Source organism: Tinamus guttatus, unplaced genomic scaffold (genome assembly GCF_059628265.1).
Source record: "Tinamus guttatus ecotype Peru unplaced genomic scaffold, ASM5962826v1 Tinamus_guttatus_pri_ptg000749l, whole genome shotgun sequence".
NCBI lineage: Eukaryota > Metazoa > Chordata > Aves > Tinamiformes > Tinamidae > Tinamus > Tinamus guttatus.
In genome coordinates, this window is record NW_028289283.1 from 2,347,103 (window position 1) to 2,365,379 (window position 18,277).

Genomic DNA, 18,277 nt, shown 5'->3' on the forward strand with positions numbered 1-18,277 from the left:
TGCTTCAGAACTGATGGTTTAATTTAATTTCAGCAGAGATCATTTCTTCTTGGTCTTTTATTCAGAACACTTTTTAACTCTTTTTTGTCATCCTGGACTAGACTGTGAGAACAAATACAGTCAGAATTATATTTTTATAATACATCAGAGTTTAGGCATTTCCAGATTTACTAGGACCACTTTGAAGCCTGGAAGTCAAAGAACGATGTTAGCATGGTACAAAATTCTGCTTGGTAAACATGGGGTTCCTTTAAGTACTTTAATTTTCCTCCCCACACATATTCTTAACACATCAAGTTATCGCAAAGGTATATTTTTGGTTTATACCCCAGTTTGAATGCTGACTACCCACTATGCTAGTATGTGAGAGTAAACAGGAGTGAAATGCATATCTTTCGGTCTTTATATGTACCATCCTACAATCTCATTGGGGATTCCCTTCTTCCTTTTCACTTTAAACACTGTGCCTAAAAATGTAGCCAAGTTGCCATTCTCTCAAACTCAATCACTGTTTTTACGATTCTTCACTGTAAAGAGCCATCAATTATTGCTTATATAGCTCATTCCAAATGCAGAAAAGTTTTCTTTTGTTAAAAACTAATTCTTGGTGTTCACAGTTCTCACTACATTTACGGTCATGAAAAACAAAGCAAGTAACTCTGGGAGGAGAGAACACCACACAGATTTCTGTCACTGCATTAACTACCACTTTTAAACACTCACCCTCAACCTTCTCTGATTTGCCAGTGTAGACCCTAGGCCTATTTACAAAAGCCTGTGAGTCATAACATATCTCATGTGCAGTAGCTATGTAAGATAATGAATAGGTAAGACCTGTTTTCACTTCCTGACCCAAGAAACAGCTTTCCCCCATTAAACGTGTTTGGCAAAACATCTGTCATCCCCAAAACCTCCTGCCATATGGCCTTCTACTCAGGTTTCTGCTTTCTGCCAAAAAACTTGACTTATTATTTTTGCAAATGTATCCTTTATGTGAGAACGTACACATCAGATTTAAACAATCTATATGAGGGAGTGCTGTCAGTGTAATGAAAGTGTATGCCATTCTTTGTTCTTTTACCAGGTCTTTAAATCTTGTAAAAGATATTTGTCAATCCATTCTTAAGCATCTAAGAGCTTTTTAATAATAATAATATCAGATATGGAATAAACAAGATCATCTTTCCTCTCTACCTTCAGTGAAATGTCAGTCCAGTAGATCCGATTGTCTGTCACATCAAAATCCAGGGCAGAAGCCTCCTTGACTCCAGTGAGCGGAATAGCAACATTGTTGTTGTTAGTTTCTAAAGATATTCGTCTGATATCCGCTCGCCGAGAAAAGAGCAGGAAAGCTTCTGGGACAATGCAGGTCTTCATGTCACTGATGAGCTCTAGGCCGATGGGGCAGGCGCAGCGAAGGCCTTGCGGTCGGTACAGACAGAGATGACTGCAGCCCCCATTATCCTCTGCACAAGGGTTTGTACCTGCACATGCAACACAAGTAACAGCAATCACTGTGAACTGACTTCATCTGGAAGGTTAGGCCGGTTGTCACGCACATCAGTGACACTGAGTTCACTAAGACAGACACAAAGCTTTTCACCTTTGGTTACCCAAATTATTTTTTTCTTATAATCCACTAGACAGGCATTACTCTATGTGGCTGGAAGGCCAACACGTATTTTCCCTATTGTTTGAAACACACCTAGCAGTAGGGAGAGGGACCTGGGATCCAGAGCTACTGGACCTAATTCACAACACAAGCACTGAATCTAAGGTAAGTAAGTAGCTAAAAGGGAAGTTCTGCCTTCTTTTACAGTACAGTAGCCTAGTTACATACCGCCGCCCCAAGATGAGTTCCTAGAGTTGGAAAAGTTGCAGATCTATTTTTGCATCCATTCAATAGCCTCTTTCCTCCACAATGCCAAGAAAAAAGCTCTTTGCAATACCAGCCTGCGTACACGCACATACTGGAAGTCCACCTACTGAGAGATGCCCAGCACCATCAAGCTAGGTTAGCTAAACAGTGAGAGAGCTTTATTTAAAATATGTACTGTAGGACAACTTGCTAATGTGCTAGCAGCAAAGTTGTACCCCAACTACATTTAACTTGGGGTCAATCTGCGGTACAATCCAGACATGGCAGCAAGTCAGCAACCATACAAAACAATAATTCACAGAATCACAGAATGGCTGAGGTTGGAAGGGGCCTCTAGAGATCATCTAGTCCAACCCCCCTGGTCAAGCAAGGACACCTAGAGCACATGGCATAATTCAGACAGTCTGATGTGCCCATGATGCTATAGTAATGCTGCTATCTGTATTTTGATAGTCAATTTAAAGCTAGATCCTGCAGGTTTTTACCACAGAGATTACAGGGCAGAAAGTACTTCTAGCTATTTTTAAAAACAATTTTGCAGTGTTCATTTGAAAAGCACGGAATCGACTAAAATTGGCTCATTCTGAGCTTTTGCATACTGAGAGCACATGTTCAGATTGCAAGATGAAAAAGCTGCTACAGCTGCAGTTTCATAAGCAGCTGGGCTAATCTAATAGCTGCTGTTAGAAAGAGATGGGCTCATTTTCTCTGATCCTTCCTCTCTGTTGACTGGATTCAGTGCTGTTCAGACTCATGAGCTGCTCCAGCTCCCTGTGTAGCAGAAAATTACCCCTTTATGGGAGGTGCTTGTTTGCTTTCTGCCTTGAATGTTATTTCAACTTAAAGAACTGAAGCAGTTTACAAAAAAATCACCCCATCCCATGAACTGCATCTTCCTCAACGCACTCCTAATGCTGAAGAGATACAAGTTACCACTGGGGCTGGGAAGAAAAAAAAAAAAAAAAAAAAAAAAACAGGAGAGAGGGAGAAGGACTTGGTATGGAGCGATGCCTATAGAAACTGAGTTGTTCTCTTATTTTGCTTTTTAAAATAAACCTGCCTATCATTACCAGAATTGAATGTAGTTGTGTCCGATGCTCCCAGAGCCCTTCTTCATTTCCTCCAACCTGCGCCTGCCTTGCAGTCCTGCTTACCAGTTATCTGCTGGACGCTCGTTGCTTTTAAGCCCATGAGGTCAGGCAGCTGGTCTATGATGATCTCTCGCTCCGCAGTCCGCTTGTGCACGCGCTCGATGCTGCGCCGCTGCCAGTCTGTCCAGTACACGTAGTCTCCCAGCAAAGTGAAGCCAAAGATATGCGGCAGCTTGTCCTCCACGAGCACTCTCCTCCCAGTCCCATCAGCATTCATGACCTGCAGGTACACGCATGCCCCAGCATTTGCATGAGAAATACGTCTCCATGCATAAAGACAAATTCTGCCACTGTTTATTGGAGATTAATCAATCGGCTGCTCCACATTCATACATTAAGCTCAAACTATCTCCTGGCCATTAAAATGCTGGCAGTGTTACCCAACATCTAATAAAACACATCTGTAGGTACTCATTATTATGAAAACCATCTTGTCCATAATACAAGCAGATCATAATGTGAGGTTATGACTGGGCAATCCTTACCATACATGCTTTTGGACTAATATTGCACGTACCTGGTAGATTGTCTGTCTCTGCTATTTCTCACTTACCTCTCTTGGTTCAGTTTTAAACGCGAGACACTGTTTTACACGGCCGAAGACAAGCTTACAATATTAGAGGAAGCCCTAGCCCAACATCACCAGTCCCAGTAGTCACCAGTCCCTCCCAAATCTGCTTTGCCCAGAACAAAAATAGCAGTAAGAAGCTACTCTTACATTCTGGGAGACAAAAAGAAATACAGAATATGTTTATGCTCCCAAGTCTGAATAAAGAACCAGTTTTACAGTCTTCAAATTTTCTTTTTTTTTGTACTAGAAGAAACACTAATGGTCTGTAAATAATTGTGTGCCTTTGATCAAGACACTTGAATTCACTGTGACACCTTACTGCTAGAAAGAAGGAATACCTAACTTCCTCAAAGGGGCACTGAAAGGATTAATTAAATATACACATACATGTTCAAGTGATGAAGTATCTTATGAATGTCAAGTATTATTACAAAAATTATCATACTGACAGGAGTGAAAGGAGCCTCCTGTTTTAAGAAAAGCTTACAAAAATGATTTAGCATTGCAATTTTAGAAAATTACTAAGCAAGAGATATGGAAAAGATCCTTCAAAGTATTTCTGCTTGTTTTAACTTTTTAGGAAATAATTTTGCCCCTATATGCATATTATCCTTCATAAAACAAAAAAAACGCTCAGTCTAAAAGTCATCCAAAATGACTTGATTCACAATTCAGAGTAAATACGCAAGGCAGTATACTAACCCTTGGAAGAATATCCTTCCCATTATCCAAGGACTTCTGATACACAAGTCATGGAACACTAGCAGTGACTAAAAGATGACTTATTAAATCTCCATTTTCAAATCTCTCTTACTTTTCCCTTGGTGGAATTAGATAGTCACAGACAAGCCTGAACATGGCTCAAACCTTGTGCAATGACAACCTTCAGGATCAATGGGTGCAGTAACTCCAGCTAGATGGATGATATTCTGTGGTCAGAAGAGTTTCCTAGCACATGAGAAAGGACAGGGCTAGTTTGGAACAACTCCCACGTTCTGCCTACCAAAGTTCGGGAGGAAAGAAAAGAGAGAGAGAAACAGGAATGAAATCCTTTCCTTCCTCAGCGCATGCTATAACGTGCAAGTTAGTTGAATTATTTCTATATTCACTAAAGAAAAGCTCCAAGACCAACAACTATACACTATATCATTTTAACTACGGCCTAAATGAATCCCATCATAACCATCCTTGTGCTCCATCCTCTGTCTGCACAGCAGGGCGGGAGCTGAACCTTTGTGAGTATATCTCAGAGAAAGAGAGAGAGAGGCTCTGCCTCCTTGCTGTTTTATGAGTACAAGCTCCATATCTACTTTTTAAAAATTCATAGTTTTTCTGTGCAATGGGCCTTCTGAAAAAGCTTCTCTCTACTAATGTGTGCATCACATTTTTGCACATGCATAAAGTGAGCATCACTTGGTGCAATGTTTTTCTTTTCTACTGCTGTAAGATCTTCAAGCACAGTATTTGCAGCTCCACTTTGTATTAGGGCACACTTACCATCCTAACACTGTAGTTTATGTCCTTTATCTGGATAACCAACTCCAAACATTGTTTTTCCTCTCACAGATTGTTTAGCTGGGCTCAGAGCCCGGCATAATTGCCTGATTTTTGGACTTCCTTTAGAAAACAGGCTCTGCTATTACATTTATTCAGAACATTTCAGCATCTGCTGGCTCTAGGCTCCTAGCAGCAGGCCTCCTTTGTTCTGCTTGGAGGAACGAGGTTGCTACACAGCAGCCTAACAGTTAGCTTCAGGTTAAGGGACATAGCCTTAACACCTCTAATGTAAACTGTGACCTACACTCCTTGCCTCCACCATCAGCACTGAGCAAAGCTGACAGTCCCTTTGCTCACCACCCCTTTCTTGCCATAACATAGTTAGACCACATTTCTAGGATGACTTGACTCTCCTCTGCTCCCTTAAGCTATAGACATATGCCATTTGCTTGCAAATGATTCATATATGGGCAAGAGGGTGGGTGAGGAAGACCAGGCAGATACAGCAACGGATGGGTCTTGCAAAGCAGATTGACTAAAAACACAATGTTCAAACCATTAGAACACTTGTCATAAAACAGTATCTTAAGATTTTATACTTTTGCCTTGTACCTGAAAAAGGAATCAACTTCTGTGTTCAGGCTACTGGCAGAAAATCATTATTTTGGAGCTGCACCACGTGAGGTGAACTACTTTTCTTGCTAAACGTTAAGTAGGGAGCTGAACAAATAAGCTTCTGCTTATTCTGAAAGAAAGCCAGGAGAGGAAAAGGGAGGATATAAGTGTCAATTTTGTTTTTTATGGATTTTTGTTTTGCCACATGCAGACTGTTTTGAAAGACAACCTTGTGCCAGACAGACAAAACAGATGCCTATCTGAAAGTACTTGCATCTGCCATCGTACTCCCATTACAATCTTATCTGAGTCCATCTATGTGATATTACTTAACAAAAACACCTGCCCACTAGGAGCTGGGCATCACCAATTCATGTCATATGAATAGTTCCATGGCACCACGTTGTCTGCACTTGTTTTGGCTGCATTTTAGATTTTAAAAGAATCTTATCAATCGGCTATCAAACCTAGCAGACTCTCTAAAGGCTGGCAGAAAGTGGCAAGGGATACAGGAATGATTCATGCAGCATGCACAAAGAAAAAGAAACAATCACTAATCAACCCGTTCCAAAGGATTTGGGCATAATCTTTTCACATACTGAAATTCAGATAACAGCTGAAATTCAGAGTTCCAGCTGACAGGGCTTTACGCAGTCGCTGCCCTGCTGCAGTCCCAAATCCCAGGGAAGCCCAACCCCTCCGGAAGCCCATCCGAGAAACCCGCGTCCTGCTCCGAGCCAGCGGCTCCAGCGGCTCCCGCCGCTCTGACCGCAACGTGGTGCAGCTTTCACGGTCTGAGGCCGCTTGGAATACTGCAAACCACAGTGAGAATACAGACTGCAACAAAAACCAGATGTGGCCTAACCACAAACCCTACCTTTACTGAAAGGGCGAGCAGCTCCACGAAAAATAAAGCAAAAGACAAAAATTGAGAGCACTTGGAAGCAATACCGAAAGCCCTGCCTGATGGATAAAGGCCTGCCTTATCCTAGAACAATAATGAATACAAGACTATGGCCTCAAAAATATATCTTTTTCAAAATAAATGAATTAATGCTGAAAATGTGGTCATATTTCACAATGTTGTATTTAGTGGTCAGCATTAACAATGAAAAAAATAATAACTAACTTAATAGCATAATTTCTATTCTATTTAAAACTAAAGACTAGATAGCAAGTCACATATATATTCTATGGGTCTTGTCGCCAAATACCCGGGATTCAGTTTACTCTTGAATGCCCACAGTAAGTGATAAATGGGCTAATGTGGCAAATTTACCCGTCCGATAATCTGGGTTTTGAATGTAGAGTAATTTACACTTGTCATTTGACTGGTTTAAATCCACAGTTCAATCATTATAACTGTGAGGAAAACTCAGCTCTGATTGGGGCTGGTACAGTGGCCCTGGTGAATTTAGGTAGAGCCCCAAACAAGAGCAGCAGTTTATTCAGGTCCAGAAATCAAGGCAAATAGCAGCAGAACCAGGAAGTTGCATACTAGCACATATCCACAGCACTGAGAAAACGCTAATAATAGAAATTGCCTGTCCGTACGAGGCCATACTTAAATTGACATTAATAGGTGCTACACAATCTCAATATTTGAGACTCCAGAGGAGAAGACAGCAACATAGGCCCCAGAAGGAACACCCCTTCCCTGGCAAATTTAGGAGATCGTGTTAGACCAAGCAGATGTGATTTACTCATAATTAACCTAGTGCCATAAGCATGGTGTCAGTGTGCAAACTGCTACCTTTCGTCTTACCTTATGAGCAGGGCTTAGTTTAGGATGTGGTTATAAATAACCAGGGAGCATTTAAATGTCAGACTTGCTCAGCTGTCTCTCAGAATGACTGGAGAGAGACAGTAATTGATGAAAATTTATAAGAACGGGTAACTATCTTTAAAAAAAATAAACATGACTTAAAAGAACTGAATAGGCCTCTGTGATGTACTGAAAGTCAGTGGCTGCAATACTGAATGATGACAAAACTTTACTTTATTACTACCATCAGTAAAATAATTATCCAGCACCAAAAAACCTCCCCTCACTCCAAATCCACAAACTGCTCCAACTTCAGATAAAAGCATCTTGCCACAAAACATAAGGAATAATCTGAACATAAGCCATGATTTTAAAAATTAATACCCAAATATTGGTAATTAAACAACAAAGATCTTAGCCTTCTACTGGCTCCTTCAGGACCCTTTACGGCTTACTGGTTTCCAGAGAGATGCAGGACGCCCCACTTAATGTTCAGAACCTCAGGTGTCCTGCTCCAATGTTCCCACTATCACTGTGCCGGATCCACGGCTGCCTAGCAGGGAACACAGCTGGAAACCATCTCTCCCCAGATCAAAAGGAGGATGAGGCTGTAGAGCTTATCTTCCTTCTGGAAGAGTAAGGAAAAAGAGAACACTGGGACTCCATAACAAGGCTTTGCGTGTCCTGTGGCCTTGCCCTATGGAAAAAAAAAATTAAAGGACGCTACCGTGTTGTTTCATTTGTACATGTTCAAATACATTCTCAGATACAGCTATGATTTACTTTACAGCATGGAAAAAAAAAATCCCAGACAACCAACTATTTCCCACAGGCTTAAATAATCACTTCCTGAGTAGACCTTAAACACTGAAGACATTCTAATGACAAGCTGGGTTTCATGCAATAGCTTGAAAGAAAGCAGAAACACGTAAGAATGCATTACCACCTTCATAATTCGAGCTCCAGTCATGCTAACACACTCTAGGAGCAGCTATAACTAAAAAACAACACAGTGAAAAAGTCAAATTCTACTGAGTGTCATCATGAACACCACTACTTTACATGAGATGCCTTCAAGGAAGTATTACTGTAAAATAGCTGTTAAGTACTGAGTGTAATACATACAGCCCAAAGATTTCAAAACTCCATGGAAAAATTTTTGAGCACTACCTGCTCAAAAGTAGTTTAGGGACATTAGTAGGTTAGGGACATTTAGGGAAGTAGTTTAGGGACATTTGGTTTGCAGGCTCAGGTACCACAGAGCTGAGCATGTGCTGCGGGGTACTCACGTGCGCCGCGTTGTTGGTTAAGCGCAGAGCGACCTAGTTCATGACGCTGCTCATCTTCACCTAATCGTACATGTATCTCACTATATCAGAGAACTGAAAAGCAACACCAACTCATTAAATCTATTTGGTTAAGGGAAGAAAAGAAAACTGGGGCAACATCTCACTTAAAAATAGCTTTAAAAGAGCTAGGATGCCTTCTGAATATTACATTAGCATTTTTTGAGATGGTTTGAGAACTCAATATTTTCAACTAACTTGCTTCCTTGAGCAATATAAATGAAACAAATCAACACGGTTTTACTGCTATGACTGCAGTAATGTCACACAATTAAAATAAGTACCTGCTATTAAACAGCAGCTCTCAAGGACGAAAAAGTTCTTTTAAATTTCCAGTTTAATTAGTCTTTCCCTATAAAAGAAAGAAGCCCTGAACAGCTAGGCCTTCTTCAACTGAGTGATCAAAATTTTAAACTCAAGGGAATTATTCTGTCAGTATCATTAACCTGTCAACAGCATGTTTAGGAATATTCTAAATACGAAACGGGCAGAAGTTCCTCCACTGTGGTGAATGCTGAGAAATCAACAGAACAGATGCCTGGATGCCTTGCACAGAACTTGAAACCAAAGAGCTCCAAGCCAACTCTGCAACTTTAAAATACAGCCTAAGACAAAAACTACATCTGCAACAATGAGCAGACCAGGAATAGAGATTTTCACAGAAAACGTGGGGATTGGGAAAGAACACAGTTTACTAGGAAAACATGGTCCATTATGTAAATTAAAATATATCCATAAATAAAATTCAGGAGAAGACAGATGCTTGGCAATGGAAATTAATTCTGACACATTTTGATACGTGTGCTTAGGTTATTAGGGGAACAGGAGAGTTTCAGTACAGAGCAAGGTTCAGAGGCAGGGAAGTTACTGTGATTTTTGCAAGTTACCATTTGTCAGCTGCCTCCTTCAGGCAGCTGCACCCCTGCTCCTGGTGGGCTGCAAACAGGAAGCGAGGAGGCTAGCTCAAAACAAGGGGAACCCCCAGCTTTACAAGAGGAAATTAGATCCCTAAAGCTTTTGAACACAGACAAAAATCCTGTTCTTTCCTCTTCCCTTACAGGATACTTCTTCCCAGCGCTTCCCTTTTCTTTAATTTGTCCTCTCCAGGCTTTTCAGACTCTTCCATGAGCAGACAGAACTGATTTTTTGTTTTGTTTGTTTATAGAGGAAGAAATGCACAAAGCCTCCTGCTGTTCAAGCAAGTAAAATAGTCTGCATTAGAGCCCAGCGAGTAACCAAGGCCAGCACAAAGCAGTGGGGAGGACGCTGGGTCAATTCTCACTTCTGGTGGCATAAGCTTTTACATCAGTCCAGCCATACCCTTGCCTGAATCTTCTCAGTTCCAAGGGTCTTTGCATGACCAAAAGCTGCTTTTCCACCCTTGGAATGATGAGGCTAAAGAAAGAGATTAACTTCTCCTACAGACTTTTTCCTCACTGACATTAGACCTTTGCAACACTACAGCATCAAGGTAGATACCAGAATCAAAAAGTATATTTAGATTTTTCTAGGACTACAGTAACTCAGAGCCAAAATATAGCCTTGGGTGAAAAAATCAATTTGCTAGTTGAAAGGAAGCACAAGGAATACTTCTGAAGGAGTCCAGGTCCAAGAACGCTACTGTCTTTTTTTGCACAGGAATGCAACTAAGCTTGGAAAAGATACATACATACCGGAGAATATGGAATAATAGCAAACCAAACATACTCAAATGAATGAAAAAATGCAAGGAGATAGCTCAATATCTTTGCATATCACTCCCCTGCTTACCTTCAAACATTCTTTTAGGTATATCAAACTCTTACTAAGTTTGGAAAAAAGCTTTTCTGAAGAAGAATTTTTGTCTTTTTCATGAGGTAGCCGATACTGACTGACAGCCTAAGTGCAGTATTTTCTAAATGAAACAACAATGTGAATTCTCATGTAATATCCTAGTTATGCTGGAAAAAAACCCTTTAACGCATGTAGGGTGCATTAGTGGCATACAAGGTTGTATTTCAGTGAGTTTCATGCTATTCTGTTGGGAGCCATGAGGTTTACAGAGCTATCATTAAGAAAACATGATCGCTCATCTGTAATCAAAGGTTGTAGAAACATCTCTGAATTTCCAGCACAGAAAGGTTGAAGTTGCACAGCTCAGAAACAACCCAGCGTGAGAAAGGGACACCTTCACTGCTAACGAGAATGTGCAAAAGGCTGTAGAAGCCAGCAGGACTTCCAGGCTGAAATTTGTCTCAAGGGCGGTGATCTACCTCTGACATGGCCACTCCATGTCCTCACCAAGTTAAAAGAAAGAAATAGGTGGTTTTAAAGCAGAGCTCATCTAACCTACTTCAGACATTTACTTCAGTCACATCTCAGGAGTGATTTCTGACATTTTCTATAAAGAGAACACAGGGAAAGTTAATGAGATGACAATATCTGCATCTCATTAGATGAAAATCAGCTGCACACTTCAGGGAAAAGTGCAGGTCTCCAACAGGAGAAATGCTTTTATACTGAATGTCTAAGTCTTTCATAATATCACATTATTTTTAGGACAATAATTTTACTGCTCAGAAAAATATCAATCTTGATATCAAGCTCACAGCATCAGGTAGCCTTAGACAGGAGTCCTGGCTGGTATCTACACAAACCCTTTCCTCTATGTTCTCCTTTTTTTGCTGTGAGGTGTTGGAAACCTCTCACCTACTCCATTAAGAATGGCATCCTGTAGGTCCCTGAAGACTGACTTGGAAACTTCTTAACAGAGGTGGTTTGTAATAAGCATCCCAGGAATCAATCTTCCCACATTTCAGTTTTGTTTGGATAGTTTATCAGGCAACAAACTGACTTTTTATGTTCTTGAATCTAAAAGTAACACGGATGTTTTAAATATATTTTGTCTTTTCTCCTTGCCTATTGAAGCACTTGGAAGAGCAGCAGAAGGCACATGCCTTAAGTGATAATCTTGTAGCATAATGTTTAAAATCCCAAAAAAGGACTTTTTTTAAAAAGACAAGTTTACAATGTCAAAAAAGTCCTGGCTCAGTATTTGCCACCGATGCCCTCCCAAATGACCGCTGTCCAGACTACAGTCATCGGTAAGAGACCACGCAAATTTTGAGATCTGACTCTGACAGTCAGCAACGTGATCTGTGGCTGTCATTTGTTTGCTTTGTAATACAGGCTTCCTGTCCTCACCTGTGTCATGAAATTTAACTCTTCTCAAAAGTTCACTCAGAATTTTGAAAGAAAGTTTCCAAGTGAAAATTATAGTCTAAATTAAAGTCTAAGCCAGTTATTCTCAAAAAATATGCCCCTATTTTAGTACTCACTTCAAGGGTCATTGATTTGCTTAATATATTCTAGCATGCATTAAGAAATTGCTGCAAATTCCGTAACAGAGTCGGCTTTAAACTGCCAAAACTGGGATGGAGGAGGGGAATCCACCCCACCCCCTGCAGCATATCCTTGATGTGCTTCACTGAGAGAAGCTTGCCAAGTGCTACCACTATTCAACCAGGGTGGACAACAAACTGTGGGCAGAACAAAGACAAAAAGCAACCTGAAGTATTTGCTGCACACACTTCATCTCCAATATCCGCAAAAATTTAATGCAAATACACAAAAGCAGATGTGCTCAACAGCAGGGATTTCTCCTTAGTGGTTTCTCCTTAGTTTTCAAATCACTGATTCAAAGTAGGGTGGATGAGGTGGGATCAGTAGTCAGGCTTACAAGACATCAGCATTTAACAATACAAAGACTATGAGACAAAATTTCTCATTCAGGAAAATAGATGCCGAATGCTTAGCAAACAGAATTTCCTTATTATGCTGGTGGTAAAATTGAGGGAGCTGTCATCAGAGGAAAATGTAGCCCTGCAATTTCAGGATTAGAATATGAATTAGAGCATTCTCTAGATGCCAGGCTTTTTGCTCCTGAGTCAGTGACAAAAAGGTCTGCTCTGTTCAAGATTTCTTTGCTAAAAGAAAAAAAAAATCTTAGTACCATCCGCCTTCTGCTGTCCAGCAAGGCTCGGTTCCAAGGCGCGTGTGTATGCTGAGAAACAGCAGGCTATGAGACTTGCCACATTAATCACGAGGATTAGAGACAGTAATGCTAGGCACGGCTAATAGATTTGGGAATGCAGGAACACTTCAAGTTCAAGCTGCACTCAAAAATCACTAGGTAATGGTTGGAATACGTATAGGAGGCAGTGAGTCCTTTCTTTAAGCTCACCACTAGTAGGTGTCAGTGGGTGACATCTCTGTCTCAGAATGGAGACTAAGAAAGATGAAGAATAAAGAAAAATGAAGCAAAGGCTGAAGAATTGTGTGAGAAAACAGTCATATTGTTATTATTTCCTCCCAACACACATGGACACGGACAGAGAGCCACATGTACATACAGAACCACAGTCGTTTTAGCAATATGAGGGTTGCTGGCCATTTTAAAACCAACCTGTGCCTTAAAACAGGTAGCGTACGTGCTTGGAAGACAAATACGTGCTTGAGCAGGAAAACACAAGACCAATTCAACAAAGCAGATCATACATTTTTAACCTCATAGCACGGCAGGAAAATGCTTTAAACCTGTAGCAAGTCAATGAGAAATCTTCCCTACTGGTAAGCACAATAGCAGCCATCCATTTCAATAGAAGTTTATCAGCAGTGAAACCTGACCGAGATAAATGATGGAGCTGTTGAGCCACAGCCTGCTTCTGCCTGCTGCAGGCTGCCAGATAAAATGGGAACAAAAGCTCCCCGCTGGACCCCCTACCAGTCTCCATTAACCCCTGCTGATGCTTTATTATCGTCTGGGGGCTCCAGAACAGCAGAGCATGAATCAGTGTGTGAAAAATAAATAATAAAAGCTCATGTGTCACACAAACAAACCAGAAACATAGCTTGCAAGCAATGCGCGCTACACTGGGGTGGCAATTAAATCATGATTTTTGAGCAACACTGCATAGTGGGGAAGAGGGGAGAAAAAAAAAAAGAAAAAAAAGGCAAGTACCCTTTACTTAACATAAAGTATGGAAAACTGCTCACATGGAACAGCATGCAGGTACACAGACATGTTCTTCCTGCTCTCATCCCCACCCCTCAGACATACACACAGACAAACAAGGAAGGCAGGGATCAGGCGAACGCTCTGGCGTCCAGTTCCAAGTGGCACCATTTGATCCTGCCACAAACGGTCTCCTGTGACATGCTGCACGCCCTCCTCTACTCTCCCCTCAAATGTAAGTTTAAAAGATTTACTGAAAGTCAAAGCATCTTCTACTACACTGGAATGTATGGGAAAGGCAAGAATGGTGTTACAAATCTGCTCAGAATTCATGGTTGCCATAGGACAGAAAGGCAGCGGCAGGAAACGGGAAGACGACTCAAAATGTTAATATCATCTTAACTATCATATATTTAACAAATGTAACAGTTTGAGATTGTATCTGGTAGGCTACAGAGAGGCCACATGAGATTCTGTAGAAAAAAATCACTAATATTCAACAAAAGACACTCACCCTTACCTTTGCATTACTTGGCACGTTTGGGTAAAAAACAAGTAGCTGATCATGCAGTGAACAAGGGGGTGCAGTCGCCCAAGAACCTTCTTTTCCTCCCAGCAAACTCACTCAGAGTACCCCATGCTGAGTGGGACTGCCCTCTTGGATGAACTCCCCAGCTCCATCCTGCAGCCCCTTCCCGTGGCTTTACCAACCACGGCAACTGTAACGGATGCTCAACTTGCATGTGGGCCCATCATGGTCAGCATCACTTTCCACCCCATTTCTGCATGTGGTGAGCAGTAGTGTTACTTGCAAGGAAGAACATTTTCTCTGCAGCCAATGGAACAAACTAGCAGAATTATGACCTCCCACACCATCGGCAATTACAATGTGTCTCAGCCTAAAGGACCTACATGGGCTTGTACAGGTTCAGTCCAGAGACCCTGATCCACGGACCCATCTCAAAGGCTAATTAAAACTTATTACTAGGGAACAGCGTAAGAATTGAGCAAACATGCTGATACCTTTCAAGAAAATTCTTTGATTCTGCAGAAGTTCGCAGTTCTGTGAGCTGTGGTTCAGAAGACACTTCTTCTAATCAGCAAACTTCAGTGGAATTCCCTTCCACAAATTGTCCAGTCTTCCCAAGAACACATGTAAACTTTCAACATCCACAGCCATTCCCCCAGCTTGCCACACACTGAAGAACCATCTGCTTTTGTTTGTTTTGCATCTACCACCTGCCAGCAGCATTCACCAATGCCTTTTTTTTTTCTGCATCAAAAGAGGCCAAGCCCCACCTCTAGTCACCTTATCCATACTTCTTTGTTTTATAGATTTCTGTCACACACCTCTAAATTGACACCTTCTGCCCCAAATTAAAATCCACCCCTGCACAAATTAAAATCCAAAACCAAAGAAAAATTGTAGGGAAAAAAGTCTTTGATGCTTTACAGAGCTTAGCCCAGTTTTCTTCAAGATTCTTTGCACATCCATAACACAGTTGAAAAAGTCATCTTTTTACTAAAACCAAGCAACAAAATCCTAACTTGAAACCTAATAAGAAAAACAACCTAATAATTCAGAAATCTTAAAATGCTAAATCATCTCTTGATGCCCTGCATAGACGCCACACGACAACCTGGGACAAAGTTATTCTGTGGGCTTACATTACTTTAACAATAAAATTTTAATCGTCCCAACAGACTTTATGCAAGATTAGATCCAAGTCCGTGGCAGAAGAGAAGATAATGTTGGCACAAATATTTTATCATTGTTATTTTATCTGTGTTCCAGACAGTTTGACAGAATCATAGCAACAAGTTCATGCCTGATCTAGACAAAAATTTCTAACACGAACTGATCTAGCTCTGAACAGAATAATTAATGAATGTGGAACCAGGCATGCAGGATGCTTAACTTTCCTTTTGCAAAACAGATTCAAGTTCTAGGCAGTATCACAGTTGAAGTGCTATTTATCTGCTATAAATAAATCTCTAGGTACAGCTAAGTCTCTCTTTTCCCTCTTTTCTCAGAGCTGCTAAAAAGTTAGGTGAATTATAGGCAATAAATCTTGTTCTCAGGATGAGGAAAACCATGCTCCCCGAGGCTCTCCCAAGGAGCACTTCAAAGCAAATCACCTTGCAAGACTGAAGTTATTTGGCTCTGAGGGAGAACAAACAGTTGTGTGACCTTACAGCATGGGACTATGATTTCACATTGTCTTATTTGATGTTACAAATAAATAAAACTACCTTTTATAAGCCTAGAGAAGATTTTGTGCCTGAGCTGATAAATGCTGAAAAATATTTGCAGTGTTAAGGACTCACTAAGGGAGGCTATAGCTCAACAAAAGGAAGATGAAGTCTACCAGGCTATAGCAAAGGCAGCTAGTGCTAGTTTGCACCTGGTGGTAGGCAGGCTTCTTGCTTCAAGGTAAACAAACTTCTGCGTCTAATAAGCTAAGTAAATACTAAACAACACTGTATTCCCACAGACTGACAAAGACATAATGATCAAATTTGTTCCATGAGCATATATATAACAAAATAAATCCAAAATTCAGAAGTGCTGCTTGTCCTCTGTTCCATTTTGTTTTTAACTGAATGTCTCAGTTGAACATACTAGAAAGTAATGAAACCTATTTCCCTGTTGGAATCCTAATAAGACAAGGCAGACTAAATACAGAATATTCTTAGGAGTAAGAAGATGTTTGAAGATGTTTATAAGTGAAATGAAATTTATTTCTTTACAAATACGTTCTAATTACATCTAAGCCAAACAGCACAAAGAATAAGCTATAAAAAAAAGAAGAAACAATTGTTGCTCCTAATAAAGTCTTTACTCCAGCTGATCTGAAAGGTGACTTATCTAATGCTCAACCACCTTTTAAAAGAACCATCTACTACATGGATCATTGGCATTGGCATTTTAGAAAAAAAAAAAGTTTGTTAAAGCACAAAGCAATCATTAGCATATTACCCTTTTAAGGCAAAAAGGAATGAAAATACCTAGAAAAAGAGAGCAGCAGCAGCGTGGATTTAAAAATGCAGACATAATTACAAACCTCAATTTTGTCCGTTTTTGCATCACCCCAGTATATTTTGCTTTCTGCGTAATCCAGCGCCAGTCCATTCGGCCACCCCAGGGACGTGTTCACCAGCACTATTCTGTCTGAGCCATCTAGTGCTGCCCTCTCGATCTTTGGGATTTCTCCCCAGTCAGTCCAGTACATGTACCTGCGACAGAAACAAAATCTCAAGAATTACTATCAATCTAAAGTTTCAATATTCACCTAGCTTCTTCTTGACTACCCTCTTCCCAAACCACACAGCTAGAGTGCACACACATTGCAGAGAAATTGGCATTTCCAAACCAAATAAACCTCCTTCATCTAGATAATGATACCCAACAGTCAAGGCAGCACTGTGATATAAACATACTGAACCATTACATGAAATTTAAGAAAAACTGTATAACCAGTGCTATTAACTAGGATAAACAAACAGTTCTACTCGGTTCCAAAGCATTTTCAAACAGCAGAAGAAGGAAACACAAAGGCACATTAAAGACAACCAGCTAGGCAGTCAGTAGGGAATGGCAGACCTTCGGCCTTAAGGCAGTTAACTTTAAACAATGCTTTAATTTTGGAGACTCAGAAGCAGTCTATCACCACTGCCCATTATCTCCATATAGCAACACTGAGGCATCTTCTCTTACACAACTAGTATTCTGACCATGCTCACGAACAGCTCCTCACCCAGCCACTGGATCCAGCACAATCGCTCTGGGCTCCTCCAGCTCTTCCGATATCAATATTTTTCTCATGGTCCCATTAAGCCTTGTCACTTCAATACGGTCTGTGCCAGTGTCAGTCCAATACAGGTTTCGGGCAACCCAGTCCACGGCGATGCCGTCAGGATGGGCTATCTGCGCGGTCACCACAAACTGACTGCCTGAGCCATCAATGAAGGAGCGGCGGATGGCCCTAACTTCGTCGTCGGTCCAGTAGATGTAGCCTTCCAGAGGATCAAAGTCGATGGCGATGGCATGACGGATATCCTCCAGGGGCAAGACAATGTCTGTGAAGTCTGGCGTGTCTAAAGAAATCCGTCTCAGATCTGTTCGGCGGGCTAGCAGCAGCAATTCAGTGGCACCTATACATACAAAACGAAGACACAAGCATCTTACAAATCTAATAAACTTGCAGAAGTTCAACCAGATTCTGTCCTGCTGCAAAGTAATCCAGCTACCTTGACTCCACAGAACTGCCCAAACTGATTGGCAGCAGCAGCAGAGTTCTACTCAAAGACTTCAAATGTGTGTGTGTGTTTTTTTTTTCCAGAAATTGTCAATTGTGTTTACAGCAAAAATTCAACAATTCATTTTTGACAAGAAAATGACTATGTTGGACATGCTTTCTATCCTCCCCGCCAAATGCAGTGAAACAGATTAGTGACTA

General features: G+C 40.9%; 1 protein-coding gene across 2 annotated transcripts in view; it reads right to left on the minus strand.

Moving 5' to 3' along the window:
- Positions 1-18,277, minus strand: part of LRP6 (LDL receptor related protein 6) — a 114,229-nt gene that overhangs the window by 27,801 nt on the left and 68,151 nt on the right. For both annotated transcript variants that reach the window (XM_088537361.1, XM_088537360.1), the window contains exons 6-9: positions 17,576-17,972; positions 16,883-17,054; positions 3,034-3,250; positions 1,195-1,484 (exon numbers count right to left, since the gene is read on the minus strand). In XM_088537361.1, the coding sequence (XP_088393487.1) occupies positions 1,195-1,484; positions 3,034-3,250; positions 16,883-17,054; positions 17,576-17,972 (1,076 nt within the window). The remainder of the gene's footprint in view (positions 1-1,194; positions 1,485-3,033; positions 3,251-16,882; positions 17,055-17,575; positions 17,973-18,277) is intronic.